The following is a 21,545-nucleotide window of genomic DNA, read 5'->3' on the forward strand; positions in this document are numbered from 1 at the left end:
ACACCTTCTTTGAATGTCTAATAGAAAGCTTTACACAGGTGACAGACACATGTTAATCTTTTATGAATGAATGTTTCACAAAATTAACATTTTCCTTACCTTATAATGTATTAGAGATAGATACCTCTCCACTGAAAAAATAGCTAGAATTATGCATCACTGGCAAAATGATTTTGTGTATGTGCTCAGCCCTTGAACAAAACGTCTATTCCTACCATAATAATATGTAGCATGACACTCTGTGATACAATCAGCTTTAGATCACACTCCATCATCAACAGGAAGTTACACTTACTCCATACACACTACTTCCCCTCAGGAATGAGCTTTAGGAAAATGGTGGTTCTGTGAAAAGTAAAGTATCTATCCAAGTTAAGTTTTCAGGTAAAGAAATTTTCAAATTCATAAACACTACTCACCTTTCCACTGAACAGATGGTTTGAGTTCCACACTGATGAGGGACTGATGGAGATAAAAAAAGTTAAAAGGTAACTTTATTCTGAGAATATATTGATAGAAATGGAATGTGTCACCCACTGGATGAAGACGTCCTAGTGGAAGCATCACTTGGTGGGCGATCACATCCATCTCAGGTAGTAGTGCAAAAAATCATTGAAATGGACCACTTGAATGCTATTAAAGCATAGAAAGGTGAGCAGAATATAACCATCGCTTAAATGGCTTGTATTATTTCACTGGGTCAGCAAACAAATTATTGTACTGTAGATAGGACAATGAGTCAAACTGTATAGTAAATGAGAAATACTTATGTGAAACACCTACCAGAATGAGCAGAATTTAAAGAACACAAGACACATTCAACTGATTACAACCATGGAGAATGGTTAGATTCTTCATGGTGTTGAGGTGGTCTGTACTTCACTTTCATGTAACTACCCTTTGTCATACTTGCAATCAAGGGGTGCATCCACTGATCTCACACCAGTAAGACTACACTGATCATTAACGGGGTTCTCCATATTGAACTTTCCAATGGCTTCGTCCTCAGAAAGCCCATGTTTTTTTTGCTCAACTGGAGGAAACTATGAAGAAAGAATTCATATAATGAAGACTACTAGAGAAAAGCATGCTTTGACCAAATTAGAATAATCTATCATCTGCATAAGATCTCAAGCTAAGAATGTGCAATGGGTTATCATGAACAGGGACAGAAAGAGAACCATATCCAATGGTGTTTTCTTTTCATTTGGAAATACTAGCCTGTCTTGGAAAGTATAATAACCAAACAGTACAAGAGATGACATGATAAAGATGAAAGGAGCTATCTCCCATAGTGGAACAGAATCAAAGCTCAGGGGTGGTTCCATAAACAACTGATCACCAGGCCTTGTGGTAGCTGGCCTCTTGGAAGTGAAACACCAAGAAATGGCCACAGGACCAGCAGCTCCCCATAAAACTTCAGCATAAAGAAAGAATAGCAAATGAAGTTCCAGAAGAAGACTCCAGAAAAGAAGGCATCTTTATGAAGCAGATCTCATTGGGAAAGAAGACAAAAGAACTGGGCATCAGCTAAACAGTAAAATGAACAGGTTCGAGTGGCCTGGCCCTGTAAAGCTACTGGGTTCATAACATTGAATAAAGAGGGCAACAAGCTGAAAAGATGAGTAAACAAAAGAAAGATGAAGATAAGCAGGTTGAAGAATAAAGAGATTCAAAGTAGAAAAATAAGAAATTACCCAAGAAGAGACAGAAATACAAAAAAGAGAGAGAGATAATAAAAGGCCAATAAAAGGAGTCTTAATTTCAGGGAGATAACATGAAACAAAGACACAAATAATTACCAATAATGCATCAACTGGACAAGAGATAAAGTAAGAGGGGCTAAATATCTAATGAGGTGAGATGCATCTAAGAGGCTCACTTGAAAAACAGCAAAAACAACTGCAGCTAAATGCCAAATGTCGCATATCTAAGGTAACACAGGTGTGAAGGGTAAAGGTCAATACTGCATGATTCTTCCTCCTCAGGAACAGAAGAAGAATAAGTAGGTTGTGTGAAAAGACAAGAAAAGCTCAGTAGAAGTTACTACAGTAGGATACTATGAGTACTGGGTTAGAGATAAAAGATGTAGAATAGAATCAACCAGGTAATGTACCATGGTAGCACTACTCATCACAACAATTACAGTTGTTATTACCACTCTAAGTTAAAGAACTTCTGCAAAGGAGCATTTGGAGTTTAGGTTTGAGAAATGTGCATGCACAAAACATACAGTAGGACCCACAAAATAGAACTGAAGGAAAATAAAAATAGTAATACTATTATTATTCAGTTACATTATTTACTCTGGCATTTCATTAAATAGGCCTCAGTCATTTTTGTATTGACAACATTGAAACCAAAACATGATGTTAACTGCAGAGAAACATTTGTGAAAAAAACAAACAAACAACAAACTGCATCACAGACTCAGTTCCAAAATACTACAGCTGATTAAGAAAGTAATTCATACAGGAAGTTTGGGGTAAAATAAACCTCTATTTTTTTTTATCTTTTATTCTTAAAATTAAAAATATTAACGTTTTGAATGTTAACTAAAAGCTTAAAACAGTAAGTGTAGAAATTCTGTAATTCTTAATGAAAAAAACAACACGACTGAACACTGCAACGACAAAGAAAAAGGATGAAAGTTTGGTACACACAAACTGCTCAATGGAAGTTCTGCAGATGGCGGGTATGTCACTGTACTATTGGCTGAAATATAAACTATAGTGGTGGGTGTTTCATTCAAAGGCTTGGCATGTGCACAAAATCTTTTTGGTAGTGGTGTAACATATAAGCTATCTGTTCTGTAGAGAGATAAGTAATACTTTCAGTATTAATTGCACTAAAACACTAACCCACAAGATTATCTCCATCACCATCAAGTAGGAACCAGAAGACTTGGATTAAGGTTGGGCTTATCCCAGGGGAAACCTTCCTCATGAGAGAATTAAATCGTTGATATGTCAGCATCATTTTATTGTTTACTTTTACTTTCAGAAAGTTAAATGCTCTTGAAAGGCTCTGTCTTTTCATATAAACCATTTTTCTGACTTCATTCTGAAAATACAGAATCCTTTTGTGAAACATTGCAATGTTAAGAAATCAGTACTGAGGTGAAAAAAACTGACAACAAAATATTAAAAACACACAACGTGTTAAATTTTAAAACTGAAAAATACATAACACTCAGTAGAGGCCAATTTTTTCTGTTCTTTCAAGACCAGATGAGTGTAATATCTAGTTGAAAGGGAAATCTGTACAACTGATTCTCAAAAACATTTTACAAAATAAACATTAAAAGTACAAAAAAAATTTGGAGTTGAAACTGAACAGAAGTTTAACATGTCCAGTTTTATTTTAAAACTACAAATCTAAAGCTGGGCTTGATTTCACCATGCTTTCAATGAAATAATTTGTGTTTGTGCATTTCTTAGTATAACATGGCATTTACAGTCCCCATGGAGAAAACTTGAAATACCAAAATAGCATTCATTTGTCCCTCTAACTTGAATATATGTGTAGTTTTATTGGTATTCAGACAATCACTATTTCACAACCTTGGTTATAATGTGATGTAACTATTTACATCTCAGGTTTTAGAAATCAAAGGCTACTGATCTAAATAAGTTTTTTTTCTATTCCTTCTGACTATAAAAACCAAAAAGGTTTCAGTTCAATGGGATTCATATAAAGATGAAAACGGTAAAAGATTATCTTAGTTCTGTATTGTAAACAACTTCTACTGACCCACTTCATTTATTAAACTTGTGAAAAGGACACCTAAACATTTTACAGTTCATTTGAATTGTAACATTAAAATACAACGAAAAATGTCTTTTTGTAGAGTGAGGTGAAGTTAGGTAGGTCCTTTTACACTTGACTATACCAAGTTTAGTTTTACAATAAGATTGATGTGTCAATACTTGTTTGAGTTAGACCACGTTAGTCTAAGTAACTGGATGAATGGGAAAAGGAAATCACTAAAACAAATGTTAAAAATATAAATAAATAAATCTTCCTGACTAACATATTTTTGAATAATAAATGTTATTTTATTATTTCCAGTGACTGTGAAAACAAAGAATTGTTTATTATGGATCAAAATAAAGACAATTTGCATTTTTATGAACTAAAATAATATCTGTTAAAGTTAGATGTTAAAGTATAGAAAACATAACACTGCTGTTAAAACTAATGTATTTCATTATCCTAGTAATAATTAAACTGTCATCGTTTTAATTGCTATAAACTCCTGTTTTTTACTATGTGCTTGAGATACAATTACAGGTTTCCAATACCTTTTCAACATGCAAATGGAATTACAAAATCTAAATATATACTAGGTATGGAGCTCTGTTATCGAGTGTTTAAATTTATCTAAATATATACCAGGTAGGGAGTTCTGTTATCAAGTGTTTAAATTTATCTAAATATATACTAGGTAGGGAGCTCCATTATCAAGTGTTTAAATTTATCTAAATATATACCAGGTATGGAGCTCTGTTATCAAGTGCTTAAATTTAAATAAATATATACCAGGTATGAAGCTCTGTTATCAAGTGTTTAAATGTATCTAAATATATACCAGGTATGGAGCTCAGTTATCAAGTGTTTAAATTTATCTAAATATATACCAGGTATGGAGCTTTGTTATCAAGTGTTTAAATTTATCTAAATATATACCAGGTATGGAGCTCTGTTATCAAGTGTTTAAATTTATCTAAATATATACTAGGTAGGGAATTCTGTTATCAAGTGTTTAAATTTATCTAAATATATACTAGGTATGGAACTCTGTTACCAAGTGTTTAAATTTAACTAAATATATACCAGGTATGGAGTTCTGTTATCAAGTGTTTAAATTTATCTAAATATATACTAGGTAGGGAATTCTGTTATCAAGTGTTTAAATTTATCTAAATATATACCGGGTATCGAGCTCTGTTATCAAGTGTTTAAATTTATCTAAATATATACTAGGCAGGGAATTCTGTTATCAAGTGTTTAAATTTATCTAAATATATACCAGGTATCGAGCTCTGTTATCAAGTGTTTAAATTTATCTGAATATATACTAAGTATCGAGCTCTGTTATCAAGTGTTTAAATTTATCTGAATATATACTAGGTAGGGACTGTTATCAAGTGTTTAAATTTATCTAAATATATACCAGGTATCGAGCTCTGTTATCAAGTGTTTAAATTTATCTGAATATATACTAGGTAGGGAATTCTGTTATCAAGTGTTTAAATTTATCTAAATATATACCAGGTATGGAGTTCTGTTATCAAGTGTTTAAATTTATCTAAATATATACCAGGTATCGAGCTCTGTTATCAAGTGTTTAAATTTATCTAAATATATACCAGGTATGGAGCTCTGTTATCAAGTGTTTAAATTTATCTGAATATATACTAGGTAGGGAATTCTGTTATCAAGTGTTTAAATTTATCTAAATATATACCAGGTATGGAGTTCTGTTATCAAGTGTTTAAATTTATCTAAATATATACCAGGTATCGAGCTCTGTTATCAAGTGCTTAAATTTAACTAAATATATACCAGGTATGAAGCTCTGTTATCAAGTGTTTAAATTTATCTAAATATATACCAGGTATCAAGCTCTGTTATCAAGTGTTTAAATTTATCTAAATATATACTAGGTAGGGAATTCTGTTATCAAGTGTTTAAATTTATCTAAATATATACCAGGTAGGGAGTTCTGTTATCAAGTGTTTGGTACAGAGTTATCAAAATTATTGTATGCAGTTAAAATAATCTTTTTTATGGATTCAAGATTAAATTATTAAGATATAATTAGATAAGAAGATGTTTTTAACATGGGTTTTAGGTTAGTATGTTCAGCAGTTAAACACAGCTTGTATCATAACACAACTATGGCATAAGAAGATATGAGATAGAGTTTTTTATCATGAGATTATCCATGATAGGTTAGAGGTATTACTTGAAACTACAATTTATGTTAAGGTGTCTTGATAGCACAAAACAAGGTATAATTTAAACCTCAAACTATATGTATCTGTGTGTGTGTGTGTATTTATCTTTGATATTAAGTTCTGTTTACTTAACTATGTTAGTATGTTTGAGCCCAATGACAGCATTATAAATGGTAGTTAAATGGATATAAACAACAGTTACTAACCTTTAAATGTTTTCTATAGTTATTGTATATTACAGCAAGGAATATATTCATGAAGATATACAAACATAGGATCAAGTAACTAATGAAGAAAGCTGCGAACCATCTGCTCTCGTCATAAGCAGGCATCCTAAAAATAATGCAATTTAGTGTTAATTACAACCTTTACCGAGCTTTAAAACTTCACACAACATAACCTGGCTACAAAAGGTGTTCTGAATGCTTTAATTCTTAAACTCAAGGCTGGAAGTATCAGCTGGAAGTTCTCAACACTTCCATAACTCAAGGCTGGAAGTATCATCAAGTTGAAAAACAGTAAAACCAAATGAAAAATTAAAATCTCATCTATTTTATATACAAATAATGATTAAAAGGTATGATGAAATAAGACAGTATTTATGGATGTTTGACTTTCAGCTACCGCTTAATGTCCACGAAGGTAATATTTTAATGAAGACATTAAAACTAGCATTAATGTTTCAGGCTTTATTCGTGTAACACATTCAACCGTGTCTGACCAAAATAAAAAACATAAAAAACATTATAGGCCCGGCATGGCCTAGCGCGTAAGGCGTGCGACTCGTAATCCAAGGGTCGCGGGTTCGCACACACATCACGCTAAACATGCTCGCCCTCCCAGCCGTGGGGATGTATAATGTGACGGTCAATCCCACTATTCGTTGGTAAAAGAGTAGCCCAAGAGTTGGCGGTGGGTGGTGATGACTAGCTGCCTTCCCTCTAGTCTTACACTGCTAAATTAGGGACGGCTAGCACAGATAGCCCTCGAGTAGCTTTGTGCGAAATTCCCAAACAAAAAAAAACATTATAAAGGACTGAGTGCATTATATTAAAACAATTTTAATATACAAATCACCAAATCATGTAACAACTCCAGCCAGTATAAAGTTGCAGTGGAACAACATGTATCAGAACTATATTTTGACACTGTTTGGTATCAAATACATAGTTATTGCTGGATATCTTGTATTGCAGTACACTGCACAAAACGTTTTCTTACAAAGATCGTGTTTCTCAAGACGGCTGGCATGGTAATTAAAACTTCAATTAAAATCAAGTATAGAACAACGTTTCAACCTTCTTAGTCAATGTGTTAGTGGCAAACGCTGTCCACATGCTCCAAGCAACACAAACAAACAACATAATCAAGAAAAATTTTTGATGGACAGATGACAAAGTCATGTATTACAAAGTTGTCTGACCTCAAGCTGCTAGAGATAACACAGGTATCCACATGAAGTCATAACAGTCAAGTTGCTGTACATTGTATGGACTTTTGTCTCAGTACACTTTAGAAAGGGATGCTGGAAAACCTTTGTTCTCATACACTAAACAGAACATGGAAATTAGGCAGGGAATGGTGCGCTTTAACAGCCTTATAACGAAACCTCTTACAACAAAAAATATTCTGCAGGACTGCTGTCAAAAATGTACAATCATGAGATAAAGCATTACAAAACATGGTAACACATATTGTAATAATTTGGTAAGGCTCAAAAACCATTATGATATAATATACTTAAACCTTTGCATTTCTAGGCCTCTATTCGACTTCTATATTGGCTACAACTAACTTTTTAAAAAAAAAATAGCATCCTAATCAATAGAGCAATAGCACATAAGTTCTGATTACATCTTTACATTTACATAACATCAAACGTTGTAACTCATACTGCATAACAGAACTTCTAACTAGATTAGAAATGCAATATCAAAATGCATTAATCCAGTTATGTTGCTACTATTCATATAAGCAACTGGATTTCAGACATATCATTAAATCACCTTATTTATAATGTTTAAGCCATAAGTTTAACTTATGAGTCACAGATTTATCATATAATAACTCAATTAACAGTTGTTGAAACTATTTGCTGATCTCACTTTATATTTGTATTGTTGGAATTATAAGCTTACCTCATAAGGTGTCTGTAATGCCAATATTGTTGGCTTTACTTACATGACATCTGGATTGTTGGCAGTTGTTACCAGGACGTAAAGATCAAAAAATATATCCCAATAGTTTTGGAAGTATGGTGAACCATTAGGATACTTCAGAGATCTGGAAAACAATTAATAAGCATCTCCATGACAACCAGTATTGATACTAATGACACAAAAAATATTAGCATAATAAATATTTCCTGAACAACCAGTAAAAAGATACTGTTGACATGTAAAAAATCAGTATAATCAATACATCTATGATATTATAATGATACTAACAATACACAAAAGCATCAATACAATGAATAACTCTGTGACAATTAATACAAAGATACAACCAACACAAATAAAAATCAGAATTACCAATACCTCCATGGCAAATACACTAACAACCCAAAGAAATCATAACACTAAGAAGACAAGTTCTTACATTTATATTCATCTACAATTTCAAGAAATTTATTATGAAGTTCACAAGCAAACACAAATGTTTTATTAACTCATTTCTTGTATAATCAAAATGATTCTGAAGGTCAAAATACAGGCACGGAGTTTATAAACTACCATCTATTCAACATCTATAACCTTATCTCTTCCTCATTTCTATTTCAGAACTTGAATCAAACCTACTGACACCAGAAAAAATAATTTGTGGGTTTTGTGCCCCAAGAACATATAACTAATCAACTGGCATGAATTTTCAGAAAGTTTTCTTTTTCAGCTTCATTTCTTTAGTACTGTATCTTATGATTAAACTTATGAAATAAAAAAACTATACAATACGAAACTTATGCATCACTTAAAAACTTGCTATTTTAAATTTGCAGAATTCCAGTGAGAGAGATCCAACAAGCTATTATGAAAAGTTACCAATTAATTATTATGGTCTTCTCTTTATCAGTCAGTTATCCATATTGGTTTCCTCACTTTCAAAAGATTATCTCAGTACAGTTTCTCCACTGTTCAGTGGTTAGTGTAATCCACTTTTCCCACTACTTATCAATTACCACAGTGTGGTTTTCCCACCTACAATCATTATTAATGTGTGATTTTCTCATCACTGATCCATTATCAAAGTGTGGTTTCATAGTTGGTTTTCCACTGTCTATCAGTCTATCAATCAGTTACCATAGTGTGGTTTTCCCACCTACGATGATTATAAATGTGTGATTTTCTCATCACTGATCCATTATCAAAGTCTGGTTTCATAGTTGGTTTTCCACTGTTTTAGTTACCATTGTGACATTTTCTCATAAATGATATTCTTAAAGCCAGTTTTATTTCTCTTTAATATTTTAGTTGCAAAATTCTATTTGCCCAAGCTTCATAACTATCTTACAAGTAGAACACAAAGATCTGAATTTTTTTCAACTAAATACAACACGAAACTATATATACAATGTTCATGTCACGACAGATACACATTTGACTTTGTATTTCTGCATTTAATGTCACCTTGGGTTTGTTTATATGTGTTGGGTTTTTTAAGTCAACAAAAAATTCTTCCAGATTCAAACATTTTCTTATAATATTTAGTTGTTTGTTTATTATTACGTACAAAGTTACAAAATGGGCTAGCTGTGCTTTTGCCACCTTGAGTATCATAACCCAGTTGTTTTTTTTTAACAATAAGCCCTCAAATTATTGCTGAGCCACTAAAATGCATTCTTCTAATAAACCACACCAATGGGAAAAAGTCTTACCTCTTCATAAAAAGCTTTTGTGCCATTAGCGAAAATAAAGCAATATTTAGGAAGAACAGTATCAGTACGTTCAAGATATCTGGAAGAGTTCTTCGGATATTTCTGAAAGCTCTTCGAATCTGGAAAATTTACAATCAATAACACAAATTACATAGAACATTACTATCTCTCATTACCACTCATGTAACTCAATTATTCAGTGCCTTACAGCTGAGAAAATGGAATCAGTTTTGCAAGAATAAATATATTTAACAAAAGAAAAATGAAATATCCCAAATGAATTAAACAACAGCATCCAAACAATTAAAACAGCTTATAACTTTAAAAACTAAAACACAAATACAAGGTTCAATGTTTCATTGAAATTAAAACCTCAATCTTCCCACATGAACATCAGCAAAATATGCAGTCCCATACTAATGTTTTTGGGTTTTTCCTCAACCATTTTGATTTAAAATTAAAACCTCAATCTTCCCACATGAACATCAGCAAAATATGCAGTCCCATGCTAATGTTTCTGGGTTTTTCCTCAGCCACTTTAATTTAAAATTAAAACCTCAATCATCACACATGAACATCAGCAAAATATGAAGCCCCATGCTAATGTTTTGGGGGTTTTTTTCTTAGCCATTTTGATTTAAAATTAAAACCTCAATCTTCTGGCATGAACATCAGCAAAATATGAAGCCCGATGCTTATGTTTTGGCTTTTTTTCTTAGCCATTTTGGTTTTACAAGGCATTATTTAAAATTATATCAATGTTAGTTGGTATACCTGTTTACTTTCAGAGAAATTCACCAAGAATAAAGGTCTCAGAGGTCGTGACCATCTGTAGGCCTTAGCAGCTCTGCCTGTGGCATGTAAACCAGTGTAAATTCCCATGTCAAGTATGGTGAGAAAGACAACAACAATAACCAGTAAGTTTTTCTTATCTCTCCAGAACCTCAAGGTAGGTATGAATGATATAGCATGAAGTAGTCTGAACACATAAAACAATAAACAGGCTAACTCAATCCCCATGGTAACCTGTAAAAATCATATTCATACATCAATACTTCAGATAGCTATCTTTTGAAATTAAATTCTTTCACATATATATATATGTTTTTCAGAAAATTTTTTCCAAGCTAATGTTCAATTTAAAAAGTAGGCTTGTATTATACATTTAATTTTGTATTAACATATTTTGTGATCGTATCTCAGAACAGTTGGTATTGGTATTAATACTTTTAATGATAAGCAGAAAACAATGTTTCAACCTTCCTAGGACGATCAAAACGTTGTTCTCTGCTTATCACAAAAAGTGTTAATTCCCATACCAACCGTTCTGAGATACATTTTTATTTCAAGTGGGTTTCTCATCAGTAAGACATTTTGTGATTACTTGTAATGACCAACAAACTTGTGTACATTGTGATAAATTAAGCATAATATATGATATTTTTTCAGTCTAATAAACTAACAATAAGCACCAGTTAACAGCATGGTCATTATATCTAGTTCTGTTATTATGTGGGCTGAGTTTCCAGTAATGCTTAAATTATGTTTACTTAATCTACGTTATACAAAAGTACTAAAACTAGTGTAACACTTGTAATAATGTCCCTGAACACAAGTCATGGAGTAAACATTTAAGACTACACCAAATATTCATGCTAACATTGTAACAATATTTAATTTATTATTATTATTATTATTTTTAAATTAAACAATTTATACTCACCCAATAAGGTAGTAAGTAGCCATTCAAGGCTGGATCCTCAAACAAAATAACAGCATGATTAACAAAAATAAAAAAGTACAACAGGTATCGAAGACCCCAATGATGATAAATAAGGTAGAGTCTGGAAAACACGGGATAAAAACTCAAAATAAAAATAATTAGCTGATTTTCAAGTATATCAAGATAGTTTCATAACCAATCTGAGAAATGTTTAGATAAAATCCCAATTTGCACAATGAACACTTAAACTACAAAACACAATTTTGTTTTTTCCCTCATTGAACATCCCAGTGTCTGAGAATTTTTAGTTGAACCTGCTAATTAGCACACAAATAAAAAAAGACAAATTACTTTCCAGTTGTTAAATTTATTCTTTTTGATATATATATTAAGTTTATCTTACAACCAACTACTCAGTAGGAGTACAGAGGAAACAGCATCTGTGGAATAGCATGTTATATATATATATAACATTATATATATATCATTAGCTCAGGTAAAATATTTGTTTAAAACATCTAAGTTTTAGGAAGACGTCTGTGAAAAAAAAAGGTACAAAGCTTCTCTGAAAGAAGAAACAAGAGAATGAAGTGAGTGTACACCCACTTGTGCTAATGATGTCTTTTTATATTTTGTGAATGTTGTCATAAATAAAAATGTGGTGCTAATTTTATTAGTTATTTCTGTGTTAAAAGACTTACACAAAATCATATACTAAAAAACTGTTTTAGAATAAAAGATGCTTTAACACTTTTATTTATAAGTAGAAAACACCTTTTATCAATAAAAGTGTTAACAGCCATACCAGCCATTCTGAGACACATTTTTATTTTAAGTGGGTTTCTCGTCATCAACAAAAAAACTAAATCTTACTCACTCGACATGTGCTCTGAAAAATCACACTCTTGCTTGTTACATTAATTTTCTCACATACAGTATTTATTTATTTACCTTACACCTCTGTCTGACATTTCAAAATCAGAATGTTCTCCATTTTTTGCATCAGACACTAAAGTAGCAGCCAGGAGGAGATCCTTGAAAGAGAAGGTTACTCAGTCAACTTGCATGTCAATACATCTGTGTTTACAACTCAGTCCTGAGCTAACATTCTAAACCATGAACAAATAGTATTATCACATCCACTTCTATGAACTCACTGAAACTATGGAATACTGTTTCTAATGGGATTGATTGTTTGTTTTGAATTTTGTGTAAAGCTGTGTGAGGGCTATCTGCACTAGCCATCCCTAATTTATCACTGTAAGACTAAAGGTAAGGCAGCTTGTCCCACCACAAATGCTTGGGCTACTTTTTTACCAACAAATAGTGGGATTGGTTGTACCATTATAATTCCCCCATGGCTGAAAGGGCAAATATATTTAGTATGATAGGGATTCAAACTTGTAACCCTCAAATTACGAATCAAATTCCCTAAACACCTGGATATGCCAGGCTGTTTATATTAACAATGCATACTTTTCACTAATGTATTAAAAATGCTGCAGATTTTTACTAGCGTTTTAAAAATGTCAATCAAAATAATGAAATTTTTACAGGTTTTTATGAACACAATAAAAATGTTTTAAGGGTTTAATTAGTGATAGAACATTTAAATTATGTTGATAAAAACTTGTTTTTTAATGATTTAACCTGTTTTAACTAGTGATAAAAGCATGAAGTTACATAAACATATTACAAATTGCTCCAACCCAAACAATCTTAAGGTAAAAATATATTTGTATATGAAGCATTTTAGAAACAAAAAATTTTCACCACACTGTATTTTCTTATGCAAAGTTGAGTATAAGTTCATATTTCCTTACGGTATGTTTCTATTCACCCCTCCTCTTTCATACAAAATTAACTTATTTCAACATAAATTACAGTAAGACCTGTTTCAATAAGAAAACTTAACTTCATCACATCTTTTTCAACCCTTGCCAATAACATATATAATACTACCTTATTGTCTTCTATGAACCAAACAGTTGCATTTATGTCATCTTAAAATTTTCAAAATGAAAAGAAGCCACTTGGGCAACAATTGTCATTTTACCTTGAATGTTCAGTATTTTTGCCTGTTCCAAATTTTCTTATTTGGTATTAATATAGTATCTTTTGTTTTATCATTTTCTTTGGGTTACTATTGTTTATTTTTCTTGTATTCCTTTTATAGTAAAGACTTCTTTTAGAGACTTTTTACAACACAAAATCTTTTAATGAAAGTTTGATGGTATAAAGTCAGTACATAAAGTGTTCACCTAATGTCTTTTCTAAATGAACATTTAACAATTAATTAAGTAAACTTATTTACATTATGTTTATCCAATTTTTGGTATAAATTTGATTTTTAAGATAAAAATACTCTTAGAACGTACCAGCTTACTCAATTCGGGACTACCTGTAACAGAATCTAAACAATCACCAACACCACTTTCATCTGTTATTGCAGCATAATCATTAGCTTTTGAGAAATGAACAGAATATTCTTTGGTTAATTTAGGCAAAGCATCTGTCCTCACATATTCACAGTTCGTTTTGGTGCTGCTTGAAGGCTGAAGGTCTGTTTTTGGATTACACTGATCTGTCTGCTCACCACTCTCATTGCAAAAAGTAGGCTGGCTTTCATTTGGATGTCCATTGGGAGTAGGTACTGGTGTGTCCATGATCACACAGCTGCTTCTAACTATTTTCTAACTGTACTTTGAAGAAATAACCCATGCAGAATTTGTGATATATTTGAATCACATGATAAACAAGCTTATTATGCAGTGAAGTACAACATGTTGATTAACCCTGTTATAGAACAAACAATAAATTTATTCAACAGCTAAATAAAGAATACAAGTTCAGTATATATATAGAGTATATATAGGTTCACGTATATAGCATCTGACAAGTTCATCTACAACTAATAAGTGTAATTCACCAACCTTTGCTTTTTTACTTTAGTACTAAACAATAAAAATAGTTTACAAATGTTAACAGAAGTATTAAAAGACAAATGTCACATTTAATACTGCTCTCTTTTCATCTGCAGCCAATATTAAAAACTTACTTGCATACAATTTCTACTAGTATTACTTGTGGCTTAAGTAAGACTAACAGTTGATAACATTTAAGAAAATTAGTCAATTGTAATTAACATTTAAAAAGTTTAGTCATAACACTGTCTAAACCGGTTGTTGTTGTTTTAAATTAAGCACAAAGCTACACAATGGGCTATCTGTGCTCTGCCCACCATGGGTATCGAAACACGGATTTTAGCGTTATAAGTCCGCACACATACCGCTGAGCCGCTGGGGAGCATGTAAACCAGTAAATTACTACTAGTGATTTAAAACTTCAATAGCAGTTATACTGACGCGTGAATGCTATTGATATCAATTTACATTTAAGTATTATTAACTTATTTTACTTTAAAGACAATAAATTAGATACAAGATGTTATAAATAAAATATTAAAACTAAATACAATAAACACTATTTCAACTGCTAAACAACCCTGATACTGCAATAAGTTTAGTACTTTTCTTTCTCAGCATAACATTTTTTTCACTTACTTTCAAATATGAACAATGTATAAACAAGTTTCCGAAACAAAGAAATCTATATTTGACAAATAACACATAGAACTACTAATTGTACTACTATGAACATCAGAACACAAGTTTAGGGGCGTACCTTTACCTGCTAAGTAAGTCACTACTGCCATCTAGTCGGTAATTATATTTTTGTAATACAATGTATTTTTAAATGTACTAACATTAGTCTTATGTTTGGACCACATTTACACACAATCATTTAAAGTATACGAGCATGTTTAGTCATCCTAACTTTAGGAAAATATAAGTATAAATTATAACTAAATATAGTAGAGAAGTTTAAAACAAAATCATCCGAATTAATGTAATATTATAGGGCCAGATAAATATCTTTTTATCCCTATAAGTCGTTCCATGCACTAAATTAAACTGAACGTTCAAACATTAAAAGTCAGTCCTTAATATCCGAATACAAATCAACTGCATCCACCACATCTGAAAGCAACCAGTTCTAAAGGCCAACCACCTTGTTAGAATGATTAAGTTGTCTCAGCTAAATATGACGCCTACCCTGTCAAAATTTACATTTATATACATATATATATCCTCAATCCTTGCCATTCTCATAATTAAAAGTGAAAAAAAGGATAATGCATAAACACTTATTCACATCGACAATCTGAACACCTCGATCGTATTTCTCGTAAGAGAAAAAATTCATAGTTCTTAACCTTATTCTCGCATGAATATTTCCATCCCAAGTACTATACTAGTACTAGAAGTAGCCCTTCTTTGAACCCTTTTCAACACTTCAATGTCTTTTTTAATCTAAGGAGACAAAGACTAATCTCAGTACTCCAATTTTGGCCTAATCAATGACCTATGCAATTGCATTATTTAATTATTCGTAGCATTTGGTCAGGATGTAATATCTCGAACCTCTTTCTGGCATACTGAAACAATGAGAACAGCGTTTAATAGCAAAACATTAGTTCTTGAATTCATATTTTCTTTAATCTTTAAATTGTCGACTTGTTTCACACTATTTATCACTGCTATAAGTTAGCATATTGCATCATCAAACTATTATTTGAGAAAAGTTTGTTTGTTTGTTTGGCCTTTAACTTTTCCTAGGCATTTGCATTTGAACCTGTTAAATATAATTTAATCAACTAGGAATGGTTCGGGATGTGCCAAGGAGTTATTTTTCTTTTGATGTATACATTTCATAACTCTAGTACTGGATAAATATAGATCAGTCAATGGAAGTGACCACTAGGTGTTCTACCTGATGGGCTTCTGCAGTTTTCTCTTTATGTTGACAGGTTGTATAAACAGTCTGTTCACTTTCAGTTAGCCCGGCATGGCCAAACGTGTTAAGGAGTGCGACTCGTACACTGGGGTTCGCATCCCAGTCGCACTAAACATGCTCGCCCTTTCAGCCGTGAATAATGTGACGGCAAATCCCACTATTTTGGTAAAAGAGTAGCCCAAGAATTGGCGGTGGGTGGTGATGACTAGCTGCCTTCCCTCTAGTCTTACACTGCTAAATTAGGGACGGCTAGCACAGATAGCCCTTGTGCGAAATTCAAAAACAACCAAACAAGCACTTTCAGTCATTACTGCCATACTTAGGACAAAAATGTAAACACTATTTATATTCTTACATTAATACTACAATTGTATATCCTTTTCAAATCTCTTTAATCATTAAAGTATTTCTTTGTCACACGTTGTTTATATTTACTTTCAAGATAGATAAATACTGATTACTTTTTATAGTTAAGTACAAAGTTGCATATTGGGTTATATGGACATTGCTCACCATTGGTATTGAAACGCGATTTCTAACGTCGTAGATCCACAGACATTTTTTTTTTTCATAGAAATGGTATAAACAAAAATGTGATAATAGTTGTACTTATTTGGATAATAAATAACTGTTAGTTAAGGGTAATTACATACTGCTGTACTACTAGAGGGGAAAGGGGTTAAATCATTTATTGGTTTTTAAGGACTCTGTAATCAATGAAGCCAGGACCACAAAAGCAATTTGGTACGTTGGTAATAAAAAAAGTGTTAAATAACTAACTGCAGCCTATGAGTCGTTAGTAATTCTAGAGAATGAAAACATTCTCCTTAATTAAAAAAGTACAGGTACTGATTTTCACAAGATCTGTCCTCATACCGTGATCCGGCATGGCCTGGTGGTTAAGGCGCTCGACTCATAATCTGAGGGTCACGGGCTCGTATCCCCGTCGCACCAAACATGCTCGCCCTTTCAGCCGTGGATGCGTTATAATGTGACAGTCAATCCCACTATTCGTTGGTAAAAGAGTAGCCCAAGAGTTTGCGGTAGGAGGTGATGACTGGTTGCCTTACCTCTGGTCTTACACTGCAAAATTTGGGACGGCTAGCGCAGATAGCCCTTTTGTAGCTTTGCGAGAAATGCAAAATAAACCAAACCTCATAGCGTATGGAGTATCAGTTTTTTTGCAAGCAATATCTATTCATGTGTTATGAAATGAATAGAAAAAAAAAAAAAGACGAACGAAATTTAGTACAGTGATGTCGAGAAAACCCACTTGTAGAGAAAAATATATATGTAAAAACGGCTCGTTTGCGTTGAGAAATTTTTTACGTAGAGGAGTGAACAACGTTTCGACCTTCTTCGGTCATCGTCAGGTTCGCAAAGTACAGTTTCTAAAAAACAACAACAATAGAACAATCCATTTGAAATTTCGTAAAACCTTTTACTGTGTTAATTTTAGAAATAACAGACTTTGATACACAAAAATATCGTTTTCTTTTTCTTTTTTTTTTAAATTCGTGACAAACCTCCAAGCAAAATCACTGAGAGCTATCACGAGTCCTGTGAAAGAAGCACTATAGCCCACCTTGAATAGTTATTGTAAAGATAACGCGGGCATCACGAGAGCGTGCTAAATATTATTTAAATGTTACATATTGATTTGATGCAATTTGTATGTTTTTCTTTGCAGTTTTCATGGTCCCCCTCCCGTGGGTAGCGTGCATTGGGGAAATATCCCTGGCTTGTTTGTTTGGAATTACGCACAAAACTACACGGTAAACAATGTGTGCTCTGCCCTCCACGGGTATCGAAAACCGATTACTAGCATTGTAAGTTTGCTGACCGCTATGCCATTGGGGGGGGGGGGGAATTATCACTGGCCTCTTCGCCCATTAGACAGATCTGTGTTCATGGGTATGGTTTGAAGAATGATAGGTTAAAATTGTGTGTAACTTGCAGTCATACTGTGATTAGAAATAGAATACTTACTGACTCTTCAAACTTGCAGTAACTTAACACTGGTCTCAACCTGTCACCAAATAAAAGGTTCAGTATTAGTGGTTTTATTTCACACTAATCGACATTTCTTAGTTAACATTTTGAAGACCACTGCAATGTTGTTCTTTCTCACTAAATCTGATTAAAAGCGACCATTCATTGTAATCATTCAAATGTACTTTAACATCATATCCATAACAAGACTGTGAATTCTTATTAGATGCTGATGTCAACAAAAGTGAAACTAGAGTTATTGGTAGTAAAGTTACAGCACATAATGGAAGAATGATTGTGCATACTAGTTTTGTATTGATTTCTCTTGAACACAGATACTCCATAATAGAAGAAAAGAACTGATTTCAATTGCAATGTTCATAAAACACTATCAGTATGTTAAAAAAGTTCACCAATCATGTAGAAATGCATGATTTAAGTGGCTCACGTACATGTCCAGAATGACGATTTTAAATTGGATCACAGAGCTGCGAGAGTGTAATTTTCTGAACTGCATCACCCAAGCCCCAAACATTAAAATACAGATATATTATCTCGTCATATGATGAGACCCTGGATACTGTGAGAGAGTGACAGCCTTTTCTTCTGTGGTATTATCAAGCCAGACGACTTTAGGAATTTCCATGTTTTAAGAACTCCAGGAAGAGCAACCATAGAACATAAACATAGCAGAAGGACTTCTTGCTATGTAACAACATAAAGCTTGGCCAGTACAAACTGGGAAATGTAACATGGATACACATAGCCTTTGGTACTTGTATGAGTAGCTGTAAGTGAAGAAGGGTTTACATTACCATTGATATCACTCCATAAGATGTGGTTTGATTTCTTGCATTGCTGCTTGTAGTCTCCAGAGTTCTTAGGCAAGAACTGCTTCAGACTTTTCACACTGTGGATAATGAAGAATACTAAAACATTACACATAGACTTACTAACCTATGGTTACAATTTTACTGACGCAAATCAAGTCGAGACATTAAACAGTAGTGTAAATATTGTATCGTGTATATTCCCTAGAAGAAAAAAACATCTTCAACAAGGTTGAACTCTAGTACAGAAAATCTTGGATGTAACTGGTCCTTTTCTTGAATAGACCTGCAATGGCCAAGTGGTTAAGATACTCGATTCACAATGTGAATATTAAGGGTATAAACTCTCACCATAAAAAAGTCTCACCCTTTCAGCCATGGGGGGTATCATGATGTGATGGTCAATCTCACTATTTTGTGGTTATCTGTTAAATTTAGAATATCTAGCACAGGCAGCCCTCATGAAGCTTTCTGTAAAATTTAAACCAAGTATTTCCTGGAAATAGAATGAGTTGAAGCACATTCATTAACCAAAACATGAATACAGTATTGCCTTTCACTCATGCAATATAAGAGCTCTAAATGGCTAATTTGCTACATTCAGACATTCACATGAACCAGAGAAGTAATTTCAACTGGTAGTTATTCTCTGAGTTGTGTAATGTGTTGGGTTATGTGTGGACATTCACTTCGCCTTATCATCTTCAGTTTGATGGCTTAACAGAATGGATAATACACTGTGTCAGCTTGTGTCTGGGTAAGTTTGTTTGATCTAACAGAAATGGTCGGAATGAACACTAACCATATATTATAACTGCATGTTGCACAACACAACAGAGATCGATTGGTTGTTCCTTAAGCATGTCTGTGTATTATCAGGTAATCTCATAAGTAATGTCCGAAAATTTAATATAGAAAGTGCATCATCATTCCTGTCTTTGTAGAAAACTTTAATGACTAAAATATGTAGTAGGACATGTATAAAAATGTTCAGACAAATAAGAATACGATGCCATCATAAATTCCATTTAATACACTTTAGTTATGGCAAAATATCTTTTTGTTTTGTCTCTCTTATAAAACACATTTATAGTCTTCTAAAAGTTTCAAGAGAAGAATATTTTGCAACTTCTCTCAAATGTCCAGTCCAACTAACGTTACATGAAGAAAAGATAGCACTAAATCACAACATAAATAGTGTTTCACATTGCTCGTATAATATTACAGCAGAGATATGTGTAGGGCACTCTTTCATGGGCCCTTTCCTGAAACATAGTTGAAACTAAAGAAAGCCCAAAGTGTTAAAGTTATCTTACAAACAGGCAAAAATAGGACTCGTGACAGAGCATTATTAGACGACCTCTTTAAAAAAAAAATTAAACTTATGTAACTCTGATATGAACTTACACGTAGTGGTTTTGAGTACTGTTGAGTGGCCAACTGTCCTTCCTATATATATGTCAATGCAAATGAGACAAAACGATTGAAGTTCTTGTACATGTCACATGGAAATGTGTAACATAAAATAAATGTATAAAATAAACATGGTTTCTTCTTTCCTTAAGTAAGTGGTTTCTACCCAACACCACTGGATTGTTGCTATGGCAACAAACTTAAAACAGGTTGAATTGTGTTATATATGGAAAAGATATGTTACCAAGTTACAGTAGTTCTCCTAGAAAAGAACCCACAGTATGTCTTGAATGTTATGCAAGCATTCTACCATCAAACTTGAGAAGAAGAAAAAAAATAAGTTAAAACCTTAACCCCTATAAAGCATTTTTTAAATAAGTAAACTGCTGGGAACCCTTACCACTTCCATTATGCTCAACTGCCATGTCACTCCGACTCTTGTTTACTGGTTAGGACGTTTTGTGAAAATGTGTCATCATAACTCAGCAACAATTCTTCAAATGAAGAATGCCACTGTGATGAAAGTTTAGGAAGATATACTACAAAGAGAAATACCACTAGCAGAATGGATGTAGTTACTGAAAAGATGTTACAGCTACACTACCTACAACTTTATGATTCACAGAATGGCATGCTAATGACACACCCAGCCCATTGAGAGTCAATGAAGTTTGGAGATCCATAGCTGTTGTTATAGATAATTTTCAGGATACAAAAATGAAGGGGACAATAGGATAATTAACTTTACCTTTACTTGAAAATATTAGGATATTTTGTAATTACAATCTAATTAATGTTCTAATTTTATAACTTGAAAGCTAAATAAACACGTTAACTAGTCATCAATGTTCTACATTTATAACTTTGAACCTTGAGAAATGTGTTAACCAATCACT

The 21,545-nt window shown here is 32.7% G+C and overlaps 1 protein-coding gene across 1 annotated transcript in view; it reads right to left on the reverse strand.

The window, feature by feature from the left end:
• Positions 1-15,252, reverse strand: part of LOC143226744 (uncharacterized) — a 37,806-nt gene extending 22,554 nt beyond the window's left edge. The window contains exons 1-9 of the mRNA XM_076458114.1: positions 15,121-15,252; positions 13,936-14,353; positions 12,509-12,591; positions 11,558-11,678; positions 10,609-10,860; positions 9,835-9,953; positions 8,145-8,246; positions 6,170-6,296; positions 2,862-3,063 (exon numbers count right to left, since the gene is read on the reverse strand). Of these exons, the coding sequence (XP_076314229.1) occupies positions 2,862-3,063; positions 6,170-6,296; positions 8,145-8,246; positions 9,835-9,953; positions 10,609-10,860; positions 11,558-11,678; positions 12,509-12,591; positions 13,936-14,223 (1,294 nt within the window). The 5' untranslated portion in view covers positions 14,224-14,353; positions 15,121-15,252. The remainder of the gene's footprint in view (positions 1-2,861; positions 3,064-6,169; positions 6,297-8,144; positions 8,247-9,834; positions 9,954-10,608; positions 10,861-11,557; positions 11,679-12,508; positions 12,592-13,935; positions 14,354-15,120) is intronic.
• Positions 15,253-21,545: the final 6,293 nt, after the last annotated feature.

The sequence above is a fragment of the Tachypleus tridentatus genome, chromosome 9 (assembly GCF_004210375.1).
Source record: "Tachypleus tridentatus isolate NWPU-2018 chromosome 9, ASM421037v1, whole genome shotgun sequence".
Taxonomy (NCBI): domain Eukaryota; kingdom Metazoa; phylum Arthropoda; class Merostomata; order Xiphosura; family Limulidae; genus Tachypleus; species Tachypleus tridentatus.